At 49.5% G+C, this 22,649-nt stretch overlaps 3 protein-coding genes across 5 annotated transcripts; 2 read left to right on the top strand and 1 right to left on the bottom strand.

Moving 5' to 3' along the window:
• Positions 1 to 1,499: 1,499 nt before the first annotated feature.
• On the top strand, positions 1,500 to 5,346 carry LOC105700920 (endoplasmic reticulum resident protein 44). Of its 2 annotated transcripts, none has more exons than XM_012427205.1 (6): positions 1,500 to 1,645; positions 1,921 to 1,993; positions 2,123 to 2,278; positions 2,358 to 2,658; positions 3,211 to 3,506; positions 3,740 to 5,346. In XM_012427205.1, exons 1-6 carry the CDS (start codon positions 1,589 to 1,591, stop codon positions 4,084 to 4,086), a joined length of 1,230 nt encoding a protein of 409 aa, XP_012282628.1. In that variant the 5' UTR covers positions 1,500 to 1,588; the 3' UTR covers positions 4,087 to 5,346. The 2 variants fall into 2 exon arrangements, with proteins under 2 accessions (XP_012282628.1, XP_012282630.1); XM_012427207.2 differs by lacking the exon at positions 1,500 to 1,645 and adding an exon at positions 1,724 to 1,829.
• An 84-nt stretch (positions 5,347 to 5,430) lies between these two features.
• On the bottom strand, positions 5,431 to 14,817 carry LOC105700921 (neo-calmodulin). 2 transcript variants are annotated; one of them, XM_012427208.2, is made up of 6 exons: positions 14,376 to 14,817; positions 13,015 to 13,048; positions 10,989 to 11,090; positions 10,766 to 10,901; positions 10,384 to 10,532; positions 5,431 to 10,275 (listed from the first exon to the last, which is right to left on the bottom strand). In XM_012427208.2, exons 1-6 carry the CDS (start codon positions 14,472 to 14,474, stop codon positions 10,244 to 10,246), a joined length of 552 nt encoding a protein of 183 aa, XP_012282631.1. In that variant the 5' UTR covers positions 14,475 to 14,817; the 3' UTR covers positions 5,431 to 10,243. The 2 variants fall into 2 exon arrangements, with proteins under 2 accessions (XP_012282631.1, XP_012282632.1); XM_012427209.2 differs by lacking the exon at positions 14,376 to 14,817 and adding an exon at positions 13,327 to 13,621.
• Positions 14,818 to 18,778: 3,961 nt separating this feature from the next.
• On the top strand, positions 18,779 to 22,193 carry LOC105700922 (troponin C). The gene is made up of 5 exons (XM_012427210.2): positions 18,779 to 19,220; positions 19,565 to 19,583; positions 19,653 to 19,796; positions 20,818 to 21,066; positions 22,013 to 22,193. The coding sequence occupies exons 1-5, from the start codon at positions 19,218 to 19,220 to the stop codon at positions 22,039 to 22,041; spliced, it is 444 nt and encodes a 147-aa protein (XP_012282633.1). The 5' UTR covers positions 18,779 to 19,217; the 3' UTR covers positions 22,042 to 22,193.
• Positions 22,194 to 22,649: the final 456 nt, after the last annotated feature.

The raw sequence follows: 22,649 nt of genomic DNA, 5'->3' as shown, positions 1-22,649 counted from the left end.
ACGTCGAAGCCGGAGTGAAACCGAGACGACGAGGATTTCTAGCGATGCAACGGTGCAGGACAGAAAAAAAAAATGTCATTTCCTTTTTACAACCCCGCAGGGTCTCAATCCGGCCCCACAGATTTCCCTTCCTTCCCGTTTTCGTCCTTCGACGACGTCGACTTACTCCGCCCTGTCTCCATTGCACAAGTTACGATATACACACACACACACCAGCCGGGACGAATTTTTTTCCGCACCTTCGTTTCTCCACCACAGCACCTGATTTAACTTATACGGAGCTCAGAATTCACGGACTGACTCGCGCGTAGTTCTACCGGACGTAGCTACGGTGGATCCTGAGCTCCACAAGACTGCCAGGCGGCCGTTCCGCGGCGGAACGCCCGCCAACGTCGCTTCGCAATATTTTCCTAGGCAACTCGGGTTTCGTAGCGAAGAGCGAGGAGAGGAGAAGAGACGCTCTCTCGTCTCCTCGGCCACGAAGAGGCGTCGTTTTGGTTTCGATGTTGAGCGGCGATTCGGCGATCCGGAGTATCCGACGTCTTCGTCGTCGCCCTCGGGATCCTTCGCCATTTTCGAGGACCTCTCGACGGCGGGAAGCGACCGGCGAGAGACGCTCCAGGAGGCCGAATCGGGAGCGCCAAGTCAGGAGAAACTGACAATAAGACACTGGCACACGCACACCTCTAAACTCGATAACTATAAGATATACATACACTACACACCACATGCTACGGCAAAACGCGCACATCGAGGCCCGGAGAGGTTTACCGGCGTCCTGGCCACCATTTTGTTACGCCGTCACATTTACAAAATGGCGACCGCCATTTTGTCACGGCATCGCTTGCACGAAATGGCGGCCGGGAAGCGGGACGGCTCACGACCTCCACCACTGTTAACGTCCCTCGAGGGCGGAGCGAACAAGTTATTATACTCACCGCCAAGTGTACATTCAATGATCACCGGACAATGCTCACACGACACGCATAGTTACTACGATTATACCGTTACCGATTAACGATTCGAATATCAAGTATGCAACATTTTTAATAAATTATTTTGAAGATTGACCGACCCGCCTACTTGTTTCTTGAACCCTGAATCGTATTGTATGTATGTATTACAGAGATGAGTTGAGGGATTCACGGGAAGGATCGAGCGACCGCGTCCTCTACGACCTCCGGTGGAGGATGCAGACGACTAATGCAATTGCCACCTGTTACAACTCTGGGCAGCCGGAGAACCGGCTGAAAAAGTGAAGAACTCACAAAAACTCCAAAACCCTGTATCTCCTCCGAAAAAAATCGCAGCCACTAGCTCGAGAGATCAATTTAAGCAGAACAACCTTCCCGATTGGGAGGGGATTTTCGGAGCAGGGTTTGGAGTTTTTGCCCAGAGTTGCCCGCATTCTCCACCGAGGGCAGCACAGAACGCGATCGCGCGACTCAGCTTGTGAGCTATCTCCCAACTCATCTCTGGTCGTGACGTCGTTTTCTCGCCATCGTTTATGGCAGTTGACGTGCCGTTACCTGTTCACTGATGTTCGCTTTAAAATAACTTTTATATGATTTGAATCGAGGCTCGCAAGATGCTGGCCTTCCGTGATGTCTCCGATGCGAAGCTAGTTACTTTCGTCTACTTATCGGTGAGTTGGTTGGTGATCTTCCGATTTTTCGCCCTTGTGCGGTCGGGCTTGTGATTGTCACGCGGTCTCGGCAACTCGTTTTTGTGGATCCCCAAATTTAAAAAGATTCGGTTCTTCCTCGCCTTTTCGACCATAAAAGTGTCCAGGATCTCTTGTGCTCTCGTTTTTAAGACACGCGCATCCGGTAGGGATCTAACCTACAAGGCGTCGTTACTATAACCTGTAATCGTGACTACCTTGGATTAGTCGTCACGTATTTTCTTAATTTCTTGCAGGTATTTTTGCCGTATAGTTATGTCAATGGAGGTGCCACGCCGCTCACGCAAGATAATATTTCTACAACATTAGGTAAATTGCAGTTACTCTGCGCAAGATTTAAAATATTGGTTTTTGTCTCGTGGTACTTGCTCTCGAGCAACGGATACTCGATTTCCATGAGCTGCGAGTTATGGCAGGATGTTTAATTTTATGTTGCAGTATCAAATGAATTAGTTATGATTAATTTCTATGCGGAATGGTGCCGGTTCAGTAATTTGCTAGCGCCTATCTTTGACGAAGCCGCGGACAAGGTCCGGGAAGCGTTCCCTGAACCAGGGTTGGTGGTTATGGGCAAAGTGGACTGCGACACGGAGTGTAAGGATCTTTCAATTTTTTTTTTAATGTCCATGGGTTAGAAACTTAGTTACCAATAGGAATGTATTTTTTTGTTCAGCGTACTTAGCTTCCCGGTTTCACATTACAAAATATCCAACCCTGAAAGTGATAATGAACGGTCAGACAACTAAACGGGAGTACAGAGGCCAGCGTTCGGTAGATGCCTTCGTAGAGTACGTAAAAAGGCAACTGGAAGACCCCATTAAGGAGTTCCACGATATGAAGGATTTAAACAACCTAGACGACAAGAAGAGAATGATCATCGGCTACTTCGAGAGAAAAGACATCCCTGAGTATCAAGTGTTCCGGAGGGTGGCCACAAATCTCAAGGACGACTGTCAATTCCATGTCGGATTTGGGTAACGTAAATCCTACTTCTCGTGTCAAATGTTATTTGATATTTTATTTACCAACCGAATCGATTTAAACATTAACGACCTGGTACCGATTAAGACTATTTAAAATGTACGTCCACGATCATTACGCAACAGTGCTTTACTAGACAACTATTCTCTATAGAATTTTATGAGATAATATTATAATATTGTTCATTTTATTGAACAAGCACATGCTCGAGTCAAAACTGTGAGGTTGGACAGCACTTTCATTTGCTGTAAGTAAAACCTGACATAGCTCTATATGTTAGCACACCTGCGCAGCTTCCAGGTGAACAAATATATGCCTACGTGAACATACTTTTTTGGACACCTAGCACAAGCGAATTTCTCTATCGAGAATGCAACGACTTTAAGTTCCTGCTGCATGGCATGGAATAATTTTTCTGTTTTAATTTGCTTTGCCGAATTCGAAACGATGCAGTCTCTACGATTAAACCTCGAAGTTTGTCGTTCAGTGACAGCGAAGAGAGAAAAAGAGAATTGGAGAGAAAGTTTTGTTCCACGCTGTTCTAGGGATGCAAGCAAAGCCATGCATCCTCCGGGTCAGCCCATTGTCGCCTTCCGGTCGGACAAAGCGTTGTCGAATGACGAAGACGAGACCTTCAAGGGGCGTCTGCAGGAATACGACGAATTAAATATATGGGCGCAGGAGAAGTGTGTGCCTTTGGTCAGGGAAATTACCTTCGAGAACGCCGAAGAGCTAACGGAAGAGGGTCTTCCGTTCCTCATTCTCTTCCACGCGCCCGACGACCTCGAGAGCGTGAAGGCGTACAAAGACATTATCTCGAACACGCTGATCGTTCACAAACGTGAGTTTATACCGAGATTAAATCCCTCCCGAGTTCCAAAACCTGCCGGCTTAAGATTCACCCTAAGATAAACCGTGAGCAGAATAAAATAAATTCCAATACCGCCTCTTCCTGCAATCCCGATTGGCCACGTTGATCGCAGCTTCCGGATCAATTTCCCAAGAGGACCGCTAGCCCTTCCTAGACTCCACACGTAGATCGAGGTGTACACAGAGTTTCTATAACATTTCCAGAAAACGTGAACTTCCTGACCGCCGACGGCGTGAAATTCGCGCACCCGTTGCACCACCTTGGGAAGAGCACGTCGGACCTGCCGCTGATAGCGATCGACAGTTTCCGCCACATGTACCTGTTCCCGGACTTCCAGGACATCTTCGTCCCCGGTAAGCTGAAAGCTTTCCTGGAGGACCTATATTCGGGGAAGCTTCACCGAGAGTTCCACAACGGGCCCGACCCGAGCAGCAGCGACGACTCCCAGGTCACGGGACAAGTCAAGACCCCGACGACCCCTCCGGAGTCCACCTTCAAGAAACTCGCCCCAAGTAAAAACCGGTACACCTTGCTCAGGGACGAACTCTAAACGGTGCGGTTGGATGTCGTGGCCTCGACGGGAGAAGAGAGGAGGCGGAAGAGACGATCGGAGGATCGGTCGCGAGGGGAGAACGTCTCTCGGAGTCGTCAGGACTTTAGGGAACGAAGGGACCCGGATGGAGTACCGTTCCAGCCGTGACTGGTAACTCGACTACGAAGTGGACCTTCAAACCGTGGAAGCCGAGGACACTTTTTCCGACCATCTTCCCAAGGGATCCTGCAGGAACCGCTCCCAGGCTCCGGGAAGCCGCGTCGACCTAGCTCGCGCCCTCTCTCTTTGCGTTCTCCTCTCGTTTCGTATTACCTTAGTAATCGAGATTCCAGGGCGACTTACACGTTGCGATCTAAACGCGAGCCTGGAACCCGGCTCTTAGGATAAACCACTGTGAGATAGATTTTATACGTCCGTGCATACACAACGTAACGCGTAAGTTACCGAAATGGTGGAAGGAATAGAGGATCCGAATTAACTAGAAAAAAAAGAAGAAAAAAGCGAAAAATACGGAGGAAATGTGAAAACGGGTCTGCTGTCGGATTGTGCATTCGGACGCGACTTCGAGGCAGGATTTAATCCTGTGCAGGTTTGAAGTGCACGACAAAAGTCGCCGACGAGGTCCGCCATCTTTGTCTTCGCAGGACCTCTCGATCAAACGATCTGACGAAGGGAACGCTATGATATGTACTGGGATACTTTTTTTTTCTCTCCCATAACTTTGACAATGCCTCGGTCTTCGCCGAGCGATTTTCCGCCGTTTAACGCGCCGTTTGAATTTAACCGTAGACTTGTCAGAGCCCCTGAGATTTTTGCCCGAGTGAAATCGACGCTTCTGAGATTTCCTTCCCGTGTGTGATTAGATGACTGTACATACAACCGCGAGATTAATCAATGGATTTTCAAAAGATTTCACCGGTGAGTTTCCTTCGTAAGGGTGACTTCAGCGAAGCCGTAGGTGCGTAGAAAATCTGCTCGGTCTACGAGATAATAAAGAGAGGTTGTAATCAGACTCTTCATCGATTGGTTTTGGGTGACTTGGCCGTTATCGTTTCTTTTTTTCCAATTTGGTTTTGGGGATTGTGACAGCGCTTTTTTTAATTTCTCTCTCTCTCTCGAGAAACCATTCCATCGGCTTGTGTGATTCGAAATAGGCTCTAAGGAAATCCGCGATTAGCGTATAGAGACGCTGCCCGTGTGACACATTGTACGGATGACGGTATTAATTTTAACGTTAATAAACACTTTCTAAGTCAAGGATGTACGTACGTGCGGAGGCCCTCGCTTCTCTTTTCAGGGATCTCCAGGGGGGTAGGAGGGGGGGTCTGTATACAAAACGCGTTTCCATTATAAAATGGCTGTATTTAGAGATAACTCGGTACATGTAATACATTCCATCGTTACACCTGATCGCCCTCGTTTAGTCGATCGTTCCTTTAAGCTTACCATAAAAGACGTACGGCTTTACACGTAACACCATTTACATACACGTAAACCTCACGCACACGGCACTTTCTTTCGCGCTCTCTCCGGCTCACGCACACTCCGTCTCTCCGTCTCGCCTCCCGACCTTCTCCGAAAATCCGAAAAGTGTCCGATTATTATTTATGATTATTTTTTATTTATTTATTTATTTATTTTCTTTCTCCTTTCTTTACGACGAAACGCGAAGATTCCATCCCGCGGTGTCTCCCGGGGGATGATGAGGGAACCTCGCGGTCTCCGAGGGCGGAGTAGTCGAAGATCTCGCCAATCAAGGGGAAATCATTAATTAATTAATTAATCGCCTGGGTTCGGTGGGTGACATCGATTAAGCGGATTAATCGGGAGTGGGAAGAATGCGTGCGCTCGCGATCGTCCCTTCTTGGGCTATTCCTTTCCCTTCTTTTTTCTTTCCTCTTTTCTTCCTTTTGTTACTTTTCTAGATATCTCACGTCTTTTTTTTCTTTCTTTCCTTTTTCCTCCGAACAATCGCGTCTCGCGCCAAGAACATGCGCATCAGCTTCGCGGGGTCTCGCGCGAGCACGTCTCGTCGTGTAACGGAATTTATAATTTATAAGTTATAATTTATAATAAATCCACGCCCTAGAAAAATAACGCCACTAACACCCCGTTCGTCTCGCTCGCTCGGGGGAACGGGGGGAGCCGTCCTTAGAAATGTTATTACAACTTTCCCAAGTAAAAATATAAATATATCTCGTATTCGCACCGTCGCTTTAGTCTTCCGGTTTTCCTGCTCGCAGTTAACGATACTCTAGAATACATTTCATATACATATCATATACATACATTTCTTTTTCTTCATATATATATATATCTCGACGCATATCTCGCTTTGTCTTTTAGGATGCACCCTCTCTACTTCCCTCTGGGTTTAGAGCCATTATTGACATTTTGCCATTGTTGCGATTGTGCGACAGAAATGAATTCAACGTATAATTAAATTAATATATTAGTGAATTATCTCCTTTCCTTTTCTTGCCTTTTGTATGGCTCCTTTTAACTGGAAATCATTGTGGAAATTATTCCGCCGTTAAGTGTCATTCTCGTACGCGACGCAACACGGCAAAGTGCACCTCGTTTCTTGTACTCTCACGTTCCCTTCGATAAAATATTGAAAGACATTTCATATATATTTTTTTTTTTTTCTATTATTAGTATTACCGTGCGATTATTTAGATCGTATGACTTCCGGTTATTATTTCATCCCTAATCGTTCGACGACTCGCGAAAGAAACGGCCGTCGAGAGGGAGGATGCATTTTGTTAAACAATCATCCCGCTCCTTGGACGGCCATTTATTTCCGAAAAGCACTTTTCGGACCGCGGAAACTTTCTCGCTTGGTTTTGTACTTTGTGCAAGCATTTCGCCTTGATCTCGCCTTTGACTCGCACTCGATGCGAAAAGTTGGACAGTCCGAAAACCACTTTGCCCGAACGTCGAATCGCGTTAACAATTAGTTTCTCATCGCTTACGCAGACAACGAACGTAGGAACCTCCGTGGAAAATCGCAAATAATTAGGTTTCGAACCTAGGGGAAATAAATTGTGAAAAGACCGCCGAGAGGGCTGAGCTTCTTGCGGGGGTGCAATGTACTCACCCCTTTCGCGTATGTCTCAAACTGCCAGTCGCGATTACCCCTAAACTCCCCCCAATTAACACCGAAGTCACGACAGAGCCTTAAGTCGACTGACAATTAACGTCTAACAATTATTACCATTTTTTTTTTCTTTCGTTCCTTTCTATTGAACCACGCTTCCCTTAACTTTTTATAACATCTCGAGCCTGGTCCGGGGTTGCGAACGTTACATGGTTTCCCCCTAATTCTGGCTGAACCTTGGGGCGAAGAGAAGACCGACAGGAATTTTTGGGGAATTTTTTTCGACCCCCTCCCCCTTACATTCAGTAAGGGTTATAATTACTCCATCTATAAATTGTCCAGGCCGCCTCGCGAATATCGATATACATAGGTATACGTATTGTTTGATTCATCTTGTACAGAGAGACCCTCTTCAGGGTCCCCGGGAAATCCAGGAGTCGAGTCGACTCCCTCGGGAATGAATTCGAAAATTCATATTTTCGAATTTTTTCTCTTTTCCTGGGGAGTCCTGCAGGGTCCTCAACGATTTGTTTTACCGACTAGATTGTTTCCTTTGCACAGCATCCCTCGGTAAAACCGTGATAAACGGAGATCGATAACGGGGGAGGATTCACGCGAAGCAATTGAATTTTGGAATTCCTCTTTTCCGAAGTCGACGAATGTCCGCCAACTCGAATTTGATCTTTGCGAAGGAATTTCGGAAGAAACGGAAGACTTTGGTCGACTCTGTTCGAGGGTAGGGGGCCAGATCCCCGGAAAAGGGAGAACACATCTACGAGAATATTAATTTCTTAATACATAACACCGTGAAAATTGATTGAAAGAAAGGGACAGAAACCACGCAGGGTGATGGGGGAAAATTATGAAAAATTCCTGGGGGCCCTGGGATTCGAATTTTGATACGAAACTTCCCCGGCGACACTTTTCACCCCTTTTTCGTGAAAGAAATAACGAAGCTTCCTATCTCTAGGAACAATGACAGATCGAGGCCGATGCTGGCGAGGTTTCGACTCTTCTTCGATATCAGGTCGCCATTTTTAGCCGTTTTAGGACCTTTTCCGGAGGCTAGAAGGGCTGCCTTCCGTTTTCGAATTTCAACGGGCCAAAAATCGAGTCGGAGCGACTTCCGAGTGAACTCGATTTTTCCGAGCGTCCTTTCGAGTTCCTCGACTCGATTTTTCCCATGAACGTGTCTCCCCATCGATTTCCCTTGGACGCAAATGGTTGAACCTAGGCCATCGAGGTAAAATTCATTGGATAGATTTGTTTTTAGTTTGAACCGTTAATATGAGATATTGTCATCGGGACGTTATACATTACTGTGGTGAGTTTGTTTAACGTGTGCTTATGTTTTCCCTGTCGAAGCGTCTTGCCTTTCTTGTACGGTGGCGGGCCCGGGGGCCATTTATTGCCCAATGATGCGAAATCGAGTCAAAAGACATTTTCGAGCATCCTTGTCCGACGAATCCCCATTTCCCGGTCCGTTCCGACTCCTCGTGGTGGATTCTCCTGCACCAAAGTTAACCCTTTAATGGCCGACCGCGCCGCCATTTCGCATCATCAGTCATCCAGCACGCAAGATTCAACAAAGGACTAACTAAAGACCCGCCGTTCCACCCTGGTCTGGACAATTGTTCCCTGAACTAACATAGAACAATTGCGCGAAAACATCTTTGACGCCATCTTGCGCCAGACCGGTGGGCGTTGAGCGCGCGAAACGTAAGATTTTATTGTCTGCTATGTAAAGTCCAGATTTCCGTAAGGAATAATCCTACGGAAATTTGGCAACGAAAATAGATGGACAATCGAATCGACAATTACGCGGTGCGGTAACGGGCGATCACTCCGCCATTGATTCCGACATAGAAAACGCGCGATCGTCGCGTCGCCACCTCGTGCTTTCAACATTTATTCTAGATGCACTAAGCAACTGTTTACCGATAATGGGCTCACGCGACACTGCGTAATGCGTGATACAATGCACATACTTTTTACCGCGAGTCTCTCCGCGAGCGGACTAGCTTTTTTTTCGAATTTTCTCTCCTCCAGTTTTTCTAGTTATCTTCATCTCCGCTACGCGGCTACACGGCTACGGTTAATCTCGCGCGACCACTATGGGGGTCTATGGGGTGGGCCTGTCCTGCCATGAGGGATTCGCGAGTTTTTTTGGCCAGGAGGCCGAAATGTGAATTTTTTTTGCGAGGTGGGGAGAACGCGAATTTGAGGTTAAGACGCGGCGAAAAATTCCGAGGTTTCCATGGGGCCTCTGATTTATATCCGCGCGATGGGAAGGAACGTAGAAGAATCCGCGAAATGTCGAGAGAAAAAAAAAGAAAGTCGTAAGAGCGAGGAAGTTAACGTCGCAATGGCCGCTTTGCCCGATTTCACCGACTCTTTTTTTCTTTTTTTGTTTGGTTTACACACTAAACACTTAACACGTCAACGGTTCGGCGTTGCCCGAAAGTGAATCAATGTAATCGCAACGATATTAATATGTATACATATGTGTAGGCGCATATGCACGTAGTACATGTATATGTTTAGCATAGATATAGTATAGTATAGGTAGATACATACGCTAACCGAAGCTCAGTTGATTGTTTTAGGAGCAACCTTGTTCTTAGACGACTAAACTTACAAATTAATTCGAAAAATAAGTACAGTCCCGCCCGGCGAGCTTGCGAATAGTCCTCGCGCGAGTAAAGCGCCCCTTGTCGTTCCTTGTCATTCCTTGTCTTCCTTATCCCTCCTTATCTCCCCTTGTCCTTCCCGTTCAACCCCATCTCTCTCTCCCTCGAATTTTCCCCGTTCTTTCCGGAGTACCCTCGCGACCTTTTGTACTAGTCAAAAATATACCTCGGAGCTTTCCTCGCCCCTCTTCCTCGGGGACTCCCACTTTCCGCTGGGCCGAGCGTCCCGGCGCGCCCATTGGTCGCTTCCGTTGGCCTCTCCAGAGGAACTTCACCGACTCGGCTCGATCGCTTCGACGAGGTTCGCGGACTCACCGAAGTGCACCGTAGTCTTTTCCAATATCCGGATATCCTCGGCCACCGACTAATTCTTCGACGTCAGGATTGTCACGAATTCTGGGACAGATGGGATATTTTTATTTTGTTTTCAAATTCTGCCCAAAATTCACCGATAACGCTAGGTGAAAGATAAGGAAAATCAATTAAGAAGTATGGACGACCTACCTTCGTAGTTGACCATTCCGTCCCCGTCTAGGTCCGCCTCTTTGATCATGTCGTCGACCTCCTCCTCGGACAGCTTCTCCCCCAGATTCGTCATCACGTGCCGCAGCTCCATCGAGGAGATCAGACCGTCGTTGTTCTTGTCGAAGACTCTGCCGACCAATTTCACGTTTAATTTCATTTCAACCGAAGCTGCTCTCCGGCCGGAAACCAGAGACGGGCTCCGTTCTCGACGCGCTCTCTCTTTCTCTATTCATAGTCTCTGTCAGTCACGGATATATGTGGAAACGCGCCGGTTGCACTCTAAATTTATGGCCGTACGGCTTTAGCGGGAGACTTTTCGTGCTACTTGACGATTAATTAATAATTAATGCCGATCTTTTACCGGAACGCCTCGCGCAGCTCGTCCTCGCCATCGGCCCCCTTCATCTTCTTCGACATCATCTGCAGAAATTCGTTAAATTCGATGGTTCCGTTCCCGTCCTGGTCCACCTCCTTCACCATGTCGCGCAGCTCCGTCTCTGGAAAGGAAAATTTCGATTTGACGTTTTCGCGGTTCCCCCTAATTTTTTTTTTTTTAATATTTCGCTTATTAATAATCGACCTACCCGTTGGTCTCTGGCCGAGAGATCGCATGACGACGCCCAGCTCCGCCATTGTGATCGTCCCGTCCTCGTCCTTGTCGAACAACATGAAGGCCTCCTTGAATTCTGCATCGTTGAGCATGGGAAAAAATCGAAATTATTAAAAAAGAAAAAAAGAAACAGAAATAGAGAGGGTAGAAAATGACAACGTCGACGTAGAGGCAAGGGACGACTGCGATCTCGCTTTTAGTTTTCTCGATTGAGTGGCCAGGATTCTCGCGTCTGCATAATTCATGCCTCGATATTGATATTCCACCTCACTTTGAATTATTTATTGCTGGGGGCGACATAACGCGTGGCGTCTCCGGCCGCATGCTCGGTCTTAGATTCTCGCATTCGAGGTCGATGTAATTAATGCAAATGCACCTGGGATTCCCTGGGTGGCCTCCGGCATGAAAGTCTCCCTCTCTATTCGCCTACTAGATTGATGTAATTAATGCACGCGCTAGTGGTAATTAATGCGATCAGTGCGTGTCTAATGGGGGAAGAGGTGGAAGTCGGGCAGTCTTAGGTCGCGTTCGAGATTAATGTAACTAATGCACATGCTGCCCGGCATCCGGAAGTCCTAGATCTGGGGAGATCGACCTGGGGACGGGAATCGCGTGTCAGGTGCCATCGGAATGGCGAAACGAAAAAGGGACCTCGATACGTCAACCCACCCCCCGGTTCCGGGGATTCGTTCCTTCGGGCAAGGATATCCCCTCGCAGGACTCATACATATGCAGGCGAAAGGCAGCACGCGACATCGTTTGATATGCAATTAATTGCACACGGGGCCGCACCCAAGGGAATCGATCTCCCGATGGATCGGGCGTCGTCGATTCGACGGCATAACGAGTCAATCGGGTCCCCGGGGAAAAAGCGCTCGAGGGAAATTCGATCATCGGGACGGCGAAAATTATTCCCCCCGGTGATGCGGTTTCCACCTGTGCTTCGATTATTCTCGTAACTCCTCCGGATGGAACCCCGTCGAAATCGGATCGCACTCTTAGGGCTAGGAGAGGAGTTAAGCGCTATCAACGAAATACGAGCTCGACCTGGTCGGCGCGCTCTACATATTTACGAATGTAAATGCACGTGCGGCCTGCATGCCGCGAGAGATGCAACTGAATGCGAGATATGCGCCGGCCGCGTTTTCGGGTCGGGAAAATTTGACGAAATCCCCGGGAAATCCTCGGAATGCCGGGAGGACCGCCGCGGAATTTCGGAATTCGCAGGGTGGATTCGCTTTTTCGAGGGCTGCGGGGAGGCTTCGGGTTTGGATTTTCGAGGGGGAACCCTCCTGCGGGATTTTTTCGGGAACGATTGTCGAGAGGGGATTCCACGCAGAGGGAGCTGGGAGGACTCGTTACGCCATCGTCCCGCGGTAACGAGTTTCGGTTGCGTCCCGCGCCAAGTACACGCAATTCCACTTTCTGACCCCCTTGCCAAATTTCCCGCCGTCATATTTCATCTAAACAAGTGTCAGGACGCTCGACGCCGAATTTTCCCTCTCTTTTTTTTTCCGGCGATCCCTGGGCGATATTTAGCACTCCACATTTCGCGCCCGGAGCGGTTCCGTCGAGTCAAAGGACTTCGTGGAAGCTCCGTCGAGAGGCGAAGTCGCGACTAGAGGGCGATAATGGGGAGGAAAATTTCCGCGAAAATTGGGGGGCTCCCCGGGGGCGAGGAAAGTGACTCTTATCTCTTATCGGCGGCTCTTGCCCCGGTAATCGGCCCTTGGGAACCCGCCAATGGCGACGCCGGCTCCATCGGAAAGTCGCTATGACGGAAACCCACGGGCTCTTAGCCCGAATGCGAAAAACGAAGACTTCCCCAGGAGCCGTCCGGACAATCGACCACCAAAACCGGGGCGTATAGAATTTTATATTTCACGAGAATCCTCCCAAAGCTGTCTATCGGTTTTCGATTTGCGACGAGAGACTGGGTCGCTCATTTGGGGACGAGTGGCGCCTCTTGCGATAGGCCGACTCTTGCAGTTGACACTTACCCGCGACCTGGTCCTCCGTCAGCCCGTACTCAGACTGGAACAGACAAAGATGAATCTCGTGAGATGTCGAGAAAAAGTGTCCTTAGCCTCTTATCTGAATAGTCGAACGTAATCTTCAAAATGATATCAGGGGACCCCGGTGCAACGTCACCCTGCGACCTACGTCTGCTGCTGGACCCCATTTTAGGAGATATTTTAGAAACTGCGGGTTCGGTAGGACCTGGGGGATAGAATTTCCCCTGAATTACGCCTTCCAGGAGGGTAATATTTCATTTCGACCCCGAAATGACTGCCTGGGAGGTGCTTACTCACGGAAAGCTGCCTGATCTGGACGTCGATCTGGTTGGTCAGCATCCGGAGCTTGCGGTACTCGTGGGAATACCTCTTCTGGTGCGCCATGGGGGGCAGCTTTGGTTTGGGCGACGAGGAGACACCTCATAGGGCGAGACGTGGGATTTGGCGACACTTTGGAGTCGTTACTTCGGTCTGGACACCCGGGGGACCACCGGCCTATTGCTGGGTTCCTCCGGCGTCGCACCAGGAGAGGTCACTTCCCGGATTATTAATAATTCCCGACCACGGCGATCGCGTCGTCGCCTTCCGACATAATTGGCTCGTTACCACGCTCCAGCTTCGGCCGGGATTTAGAAAATTAAGGGGAAATATCTCTCGTGAAATTCCGCCGAAATGCGTCGTCGCAATCGACGGCGACCCGCCTCGATCGGTCGTAGAAAAATAAAGCAGGAATTCTCTTCCTGGGGGACGCTTCCGACTTCCTCCGACGGTACGTCCCCACCGGTCGTAAATCTCCGGAAAAGTTTTCAGCTTCGTATATCTTTTTCTTACGCCGGGTGCTGCCGGGGAGACCGCAAGCTCTCGAAATAAAAATCGCTACCCGCGCGGGCCGATCGTTATTCGATGAAATCTGGAAGAATGGCGGCAATGATAAGAGCCCTCCTGGGTGGAGGAAGCGGGGACGAAATCCCTTCCGCTCGGCGCCAAGTTTTCTCGGATGCGAGAGCTTTCGGCCAGATATTTCGAAGCAAGGTCGAGATGGAAAGTGGGTCGTGCGCTTTTAAGCTCGTCTCGCGACGGAGATGCTCCGTTATCAACTCGCGAGACGCGACGCGGTTTCGCGGGTGGCGGGTCTGCAGTCGAGCTTTTTCCTGATTTCGACCCTTTCGACCCTTTCCGACCCTTTCCGACCCGTGGAAATGTGCCGGGAGACAATAAGCCGATAAGTGGCGCAAGAGGAAGTGCCAACTACTCGGCAGAAAGAGGAGAAGTGGGAAGCGAAACTTCGGAAGTTCTGGAAAATCCGTGAAAATCGACCGATCGAATTTTCACAACTCTCGACTTACACTTATTTGTCGAATTTGACCGTCGATCGTGCTGGTGAGTCTCCTCAGCCTCCCGTACTCGTGCGTGTACTTCTTCTCGGTGCACATCGAGTGCGCCATGTCGGGGATTCTCAAAATCGCGGAACTACTGCAACTGCAACTACTCTTGCACTGGGCTTTACGAGCGACTTCGGGGAGATCGCAGGAGGAAATTTGATGACACTTTCCACGAACACTGGGTTGGCATTCGGGCTCTTTCCTCCGACTTCCACTGTGCCGGTGGACCGAGGTGACAATGACCTGCCAAAAATTAACCGCTGATTTTTTGGCAGACCTCCTCCGGCCCTTGGGGTCCGAATTGACGGACGGCGACGGGAGATTTCGGAAGATGACGACTCGCGACCGGGTCCGTCATGACACGTCGACGGAATGTGCTTTGAATGCTCACGAGGAAATAAAGGTGTCCGGGTTCGGGTTAACCTTCGGCTGTTTTTAACTTTTAGGCGACTCGACTCGATCGCGCCGGTGGAGTCGCCGCTCTGGTGGAGCAATCCGCGCTGCCAAGTGCCAAAATAATGCCAAATGACAGTTGCGCACTTCGGCGTGATCGCCGAGGATTTAAATGTGATTTCATCGAAAGAGGTGGACGGGACTGTGATCTTGAATCTCTAATCCGTCAAGCCGAGGTTAACCTTGGTAATTCGATGATTCGAGCCTTCCGGGGAGAATGAAGTGATAAGAACCCTTCGCAACCTGGTGATAATACCTGCCAGGAAGAGGGTCGGTCACTCTGCCTTAATTCCGTGATAGCCGACTGCCGTAACCTCGAAATTAATCGACGTTTCCTAACGTGCCGATAAGGGCCGCGATAGGAACAAGCTGATAAGAGAGGGAGAATCGCCGATCGTAATCGAGTGATAAGGGCGAGCTGGAGTTCGTCGGCCTGCTTTAATTCGACGATAACGAACGAGCCGTTCCGTTTCGACGAGCTACTTTTCCCCTGATAACGGCCGCTTATCGACCCTCTCCCGTCGCAGCCACGCGTGCACCTCTCGCGGCAAAGTCTGTTGACATTGTCGGCCGAATCGATAGCTGCACCGGGAAGTGGAAACCCGCCGCCGCGGGCTCGGCACTCGGCCATTTCAATAATTGACGAATAATCGGCGGATGATCGATCGAGTGACACTGGCCGTCCACTCTCCTCCGATATTTCCCCCGGCCGAGCTTTCGCCCTCCGACAAGGAGTTTGGGCGCGGTCGTTAAAAAAAATCCCAAGCTTCGAAAAATTTTCATACTTAACCACCACATCGTTCCGCAAGCTCAGGACGACATTTCAAGAGGTTTAAAAATTCCTCCCGCCGAATATTATAATTAATAGTGTATTAAATGTCGATCACTCGCAGTGGAGGGAGATATGCAGCTACCCCGTAAAGAAATTCGAAAAAAAAAAAATAGCTATCCAGAATGTGAATAATTGTATGTCGCGAGGGTACGTGACTTAGATTGCACTGAAATTGAAGGCGGAAATTATAAAATGACGGGAAATGGGAACTTACGAGGTTGATCGTCACGATGAGGTCGTGCTGCTGCCTCTGGCCCTTCTTCTTGTTCTTGCCGGTCTTGACGACCGTCTTGGAGGATGCCTTAACCTGGCCCTTCTGGGCGGTGGGCTTTTGGGCGGGTTTGGCGGCGACTTTGGTGCCCGATGCCGATTTCTGGCCCCCGGCGAGGGGAGCTTTCTGACCGGAAGCTCCCTTCTGGTTGACGTGGCCCACTCCATCCGCCGGCTTGTTGCGAGCCTGTCGAGAAAATCGAATCGATCAGCGATCGGGAGTGATTTGGGGCCGAAAGCTCCAGTCGATCGGACCCGATAGAGAGGTCGAAAGCTCCGGGCTTTCGAAGCTCCTCTCGGTGGAGAGCTCCCTCGGATGGACCTCGAGGAGCCGAGGTCGGACCCGTCGCTGTGCTTTAATCTCAAGATGGACCACAGACCAGGGAGCCGATAATGGATCGGGACGTTCCCGAGGGAAGCTCCGGAATTTGTCTCCAGCTTCCTACAAGCTCTTTCGGGCAGCCTCCCCGATTCGCGGGTCCTTGTTCGCGGGGCTGGATCTGGAGCTTTTTGGAATACAAAGCGCATCTCGACCAAATCCTGGACTTTCGGTAACTGGAAGGACATCCAGGACCTGGACGACGGGATCAGGACAGGATCAAGATCTACCTCTACCTTCCAGCCTTCCATTATGCAACCCGACCGCATCCGGAGCTCCTCGCGACCGCTACTCTCCCAGGGAAAAAAAAATCCCCCAAAAATTTCCTAGACCGCAGGGACCACGGAACCAGCGCGAAAATAGCTCGAGACCGAGAACTCGGTCCTGGGATTTTCATCCTTCGAGTCCGGAGGATGATGAGGTCATGGAGATGACGGCAAGGGAGATCGGTAGTGGGTGCATCCGTTTTAGGGAAACTGGGCTCCCGGCCACTGCTCGTCAGCGGGTTAATGACGCTTCGGCGGACAATGCGCGGGTTTCTCTTCATTTTTTTTTCTTCTTCCCCCGCTTCCGCTGATCCATTGTTTTGCGATACCACTTCCCATTGTTTCTCATCCACCGCCATTAGCCGGTGCCCGCTCCATTTTGCACGGGCCGAGGCCCTCGTTGTCGCTCGGAGAGATTTCCTCGTTTCCCTCGTTTCGTTCTGGGCCAATCAACGGATCCTCGCGAGGACTCTTCATTCCGACTGAGGAATCGATCCCCAGGTCGAAAATTGTCCATCTTGCCCGACCTGGCCATCATTTCTAGACCTTGTCCCGAAACTCATCTTCGTCGCTCGCATCTGCAACTTTTTGATGGCACCCTCGAGGAGCGTCAAAGGCGGAGATTTCATCCGCAGACGTTACCTTATCAACACTTTAGGGAGAATGGAAAGAGATCCGGAGGAGGCCGCCTCTGAAATGTCGCGAGTCCTTCTCCTCGAGTGGCCAGGAGCACAATGGTTCAAGGAGATAATAGACTTCCCAAGAAGCAGGGTGAGCTTTCGTCTCACAAGGCGAACTCCAACCCCCAATTTTCGAGACCCCTCATTACCTGAAGCCGACCTTGAGGCGCCACTTTAAAAAAATCCACACCCTCTTCCAGGGGTTGGCGAGGGTCGTTAAATATTTAGAGGATCATTTCAGCTGCGGAAATGAAGGAATAAAAAATCCCGAAGATGAAATTCCTCATTTTGGACTCGGAATGCCGGAGAGCTGGATTTCGGCTCGATTTTTTCGCCCGAAAATTCGGTACCCAGGTTTTTTTTTTTTTAACGTCTTCGAGAGATGAAGGAATCTCGGAAGATGGAGACGCGTCGAAAGCAGCAGTATCATAGCCTGGAACGTTTTGAAATAGCCGTCCAACCTCACGCCCACGCGTCCCTCTCCTCTTGGTCCAGCGGACTCATCTGCGTTCTCCTCGCGCGTGGGATTCCTCCCGCGCGGCCTCGAAAGCTCGGAAAGCGGACCGAAATATTCAAAATAAACACCGGAGGGGGGCTGCTTATTTTCCCGCGACTTTCCGACTCCGGGACTTTTGTCGGCCGTGCCAAAACGCCGCGGAATGGCCGCGCACGGGAGGGAAGTGGAGCTTTGGCGGAGTCGGGCTCGATTAAATCCCGTCGTTTGATCCGACCTAAAGGGAGGTTTTTTTCCTCCCAGGCCATTACTCGGCTTCCTTTGGCGACTCTCGATTGGAAAATCCTCATTATGTACCACCGCTGGTAAATAAATTTCTTAATACATGGGAAAATCGTAAAACTCGTCGCCGCCATTTTGGACGGCCTCGAAATGCGCGGGGGCTCGGAAAGCTCCGAAATACTTGGAATAAAAATATTCTTCGGCAGATGAGGTCGCTTATCCGAGGGCCACTATTGGGCTGCGGGACTTTTATTGGACTCGGGCGTGCCAAAACGCCGCGGAATGGCCGCGCCGAGGAGAAAAGTGGAGCTTCGCTCCGGCCAAGTGACTCGCAATTAAATCCAGCCTTCGGCCCCTCCCGAGGGGAGCTTCCTTCCTCGTCGATGGCAATTATTGTTTCTTCCTTCTTTGTCCCCGCCAATTATCGTTTCTTCCCGCCCGATCGATCGCGATTCCCTCTTCTTCCCCGGGGACCCGTTCCTGGAACCCGCGGGACTTCTTCCCGCCCGGTGTAGGGAAAATATATAATGAATCCCACCCAGAGCGGGAAATTAAATGCAATCTGGCCGCGGTCGCAATCATGAAAATTCAATATCGAAAAGTGCCCAGAATTTAAATGGAAATGGCTTGGCGTCGTTCCCTCGCGTCGAAGGGACCTGGGAATTCTATAAACCGCGCTCGACGAGGATTTTCATTTTTTCCAACGCGTGTCAGAAGAAAAAAATTTAAAAAAATTAAGTCTAACATCTCCAATAGATATTTATAAATCCTCCTTTCGGAGGATCGATTAAGAAAATTAATACATAAATAAAAAAGGTTTAGACACGCGGTGCGACCTGGCCGAACTCTTCTTGGGCGCGCGGAAGATCTCTTTACAGCTGGTCCCAAAAATGTCGTCCTCGCCTAAAAACGTCCTAAGGGAACAGCCATCCCGCGGGAAACCTTCCCAAGCTCCCGTTGGAATTTCGTCATGTCTTTGCGGTCGCCGTCGCGATTGGTGGAGGCGTTTTCTCGAGGCGCCGCAGCATTATAGCCGGCTCCGGGAATAGAATATGGTGGCGTCTTCCCGTGGGTGGACGGTGGGAGGCTGGGGAAAATTCTTCGGGAAGTTATAAGAGTTATCGCCGACGACCGCCCAGATTAGTGCGGTTCCTTCCTCGAAGCGCGGCATTTTGGAAAACCACTCAAAAATGGTCAGTGAAAGGACCGTCGAGGCACGATAAACTGGACTCGGCTTCCCCGATTTTTCCTCCATTTTCCAGAAATCCAAAAAAAAAATTGTGTCGCGAGAAAATTCGGTGAAAATAGGACGATCTTTCTTAATATCCGGATTATAATTTTTTTGTTATCGCTATCACGATCGGCGATTATCCGCGAGGTGCACCGTCATCAAGTGACGAGGATCGATGGATCGATTAATCGAGCAGTGCAGTTTAATCGTGCCTCGGTCCTAATTGGAATTTTTTCTTTTTTTCTTTTTCACTTAATAATTGAATAAAAATTCTGACGGCTTTTTAATCGCTTCATTATTTTTCAGGACGAGGAGCAAGTGCAGAGTGAGTAATTGAACCGAGGGGGAGGGTTAACGAGAGGATTCCGGATTAATCTTTGAATTTCTAATCCAGTGCTCAGGAGGGCGTTCTCCATGTTCGACTCCACTAAATCTGGGAAAATCGAGAAGGAGAAGGTCAGGACCATCTTGAACACCCTCGGGCACACCTTCGACGACAACGAGCTGGAGGTCTTGCTCGAACAGGAGGACGAAGACGGTAAACCAGGAACTCGAGAGCCCTTTGCGATATTTCTGAGCGGAATTTTTGAGAATTTCGGAACGAGGTCGTTCATGGTCGCTGAATTTTCCCCGTAAATGTCCATTGCTTTGCGAACAGCCAGACGGTTGTCAGGACGAGATCGCCTTTGAGGACCCTCGGAAGAGGGAACGGTCCTTCAGGGACCTCCTCAAGGATGCCCTCCCGAGGGAGGCTCTCTGCTGGAACACTCTCGAATTTTTATTTTAAGGTCGCCGAGGTCGCTTTTCGATTTTTCACTGAATTTTTCATCTTTCTCGGAGAATTCCTCTCCCGAGGGATTTCCCTTCCAGCGTTAACTCTCCTCCTCCGAAATCATTGAATTTCCCGACTTTAATGAATTTCTCTCGGTGGGATGTTGAATTAACTCCGGCCAGATAATTTATCCTCGCGGTGTAAAAGTTCGGTGCCATTTCTGGGTACTTTCGGTGATTTACGGGCCGTTGCAGTCGATGGGGCGAAAAAACGCGTGCCAGGTCGCTGCGGCCTCGTTTTCGGTACGCCATAAAGCTCTCCTCTTTTCCCTAAATCGAGCGATTTCGAAAAGTTGCCGGACGCGAATTTCCCCGAGTTCATCCCGGACAGAAATGTACCATTTCCTCGGATCGGGAAATGAAAAGTTTCGACATTTAAGTTCGCATGACAATGGCGCGCGAGTAGCTGCGGCAATACCGCGCAATTGTGCCGCGGAACAATGGGCTTAAATCTCATCCGACGAGCTTATATTTCATTCGGGAGCATTAACGTTTCGCCGATGTCCTTTTTCCATTCCGTATGGATGGATTTAAGCCCCACCGCAAGGAATCGCCTTAATGTCAGGAGCCTCTAAAAAATCCGAAATATATGGAAAACTTCCTTAAAAAAAAATGTGAAAAAATTCCAAGCATCAGGAAAATCCTGCCAATCGGTCAGGAAGGTCCTCGAGATTATATTCAGCCCGGATAGCTATGCAGGAATGGACTCTGTGAATTTTCTTTTCAAGGAAGCGGAAGGCTCAACTTCGACTCCTTCTATCGCGTGGCCAGCCACTTCCAGGAGGAGGACGACGAGGCCCTGCAGAAGGAACTGAAGGAGGCGTTTCGTCTTTACGACAAAGAGGGAAACGGCTACATCCCGACCAGCTCTCTGAGGGAAATCCTGGCAGCTCTGGACGACCAGATCACCCCTGATCAGATGGATGGCATGATCGCCGAGATCGATACCGATGGATCGGGCACTGTCGACTTCGACGGTAATTCCTGGATCGGATTTTACGACCGAGATCGACTTCGATTACTTGGACTGTAATCGGGAGATTCTGGATAATGACCACTTCGCGGGAAAATTGAAATGAAATTTAGAAGGCGCGAAAAGACGAGAAAGCTCGGGGGACTAATTTTTAGAGGCCGTCTTTGTGAAAGAATTACGGGATCCCCTAAGGGGCCGGGCTTGATTAATCCGCCAACACGTTAATATCGAGGTCGAGGAGCTTTCTTGAAAAGCTTTCCTGCGTCCCATTTACTTACTTCTCCAGAAGAGTATTCACCGAGACCCGGAGAAATTAGAGGCGTTGGGGAGCCTTCTTTGTCCGCGTCTTACTTTTTCTCCTTCGTCCTCTCCCCTTTCGTCATATTTTCGAAGCCCTTCTGTCGAGTTGCAGTTTTGTCGCCGCGGTATTGTGCCACCTTGGGAAAGGGGTAAACGGAAAGCGGGAAAATTATCGGATTCAACGCGCCCGCTATTTTCCTCGGCTGGTAATTATTTTCGAAAAGCGCAGCTTCTCACCCGGAGAAGACCGAACGGTCTCGTTAATAACGAACATAATTTCGGGCGGATTTTCACGCGGCTCGGGCCCGGAGGACCCCCCGGGGATTTTTCGACCTCTCTTTTGCCGGATTTATTAAATTTTAACGAGCCGCCCGAAGGTACTCCCACGATCCGTAAATTACGGGATAAATTTCAATCCGGGGAAAGGGGATTGCCCGGTTAAGGAATTGCCGCGATTTTCCCGACCCGATCGAGACCTGCCAATTTTTCCGAATTTCCCGGGGGGAGAGCATAATTTAGGACGATTCCCTCTGTCGAAATTCACTCGACGGAATGGAGGCCGTGAATTCTTTAAAAACCGGGGGAACGATTTTCCCTGGTTCTCATTTTCCCGACTCTAATTCGATATTAAACGTTCTTTCGATTTTTAGAATTCATGGAAATGATGACCGGCGATTAAGCGGCGAGCGGCTTGCATACCAAAAGGATGTGAATTTTGCAAAACCCGAGGAGAAAAGCGCGCCCCTTCGCGGCCACCATCGTGCGAGGCTGTGCATCACGGCGATAACGTTATGCAAATGACCGTCTGCATAAATAAATTATTTTATCTTTTTATCCTGCTCTTTGCGCGCTCTAAAGCTCCCTCGGGAGAAGAGATCCTGGAGGGGATGAAATTTCGGGGGTTTCGTAAAGTTCAGCCCGGCGTATCGGCATCGACCTATCGATCAGGCCCGATTATCGGTGCCAAAGAGGGTCTGTAATAATCTGCGGTAAGATCGAAATCTACTGCGGTTTACACCTAGGGAAATTAATTGAGGACTCCATATCGGATATCCAGCGCGAACAGGAAGCGATGGCCCGATCGTTCCGGACATCCCTAGGCCTCGTATCCAGGGAGCTTTTGTGGCCCTCCGTTTAACGGCGGATAATAAATCAGCCACGATTATCGGTTCCCAAATCCCCCCGTGATAATTCCCCAAACCATCAGATCGTTTCCTTTATCAGCTAAAAAATCCACTCCCGGAAAAACCCGGTCCAGCATTTGTTATCAATTTTTAAAAGCATTAT

This window comes from Orussus abietinus, unplaced genomic scaffold (assembly GCF_000612105.2).
Source record: "Orussus abietinus isolate OABI.00-Male unplaced genomic scaffold, Oabi_2.0 scaffold9, whole genome shotgun sequence".
NCBI lineage: Eukaryota > Metazoa > Arthropoda > Insecta > Hymenoptera > Orussidae > Orussus > Orussus abietinus.
Note: the sequence above shows the minus strand (reverse complement) of the source record. Positions and strands in the feature narration are given on the sequence as shown.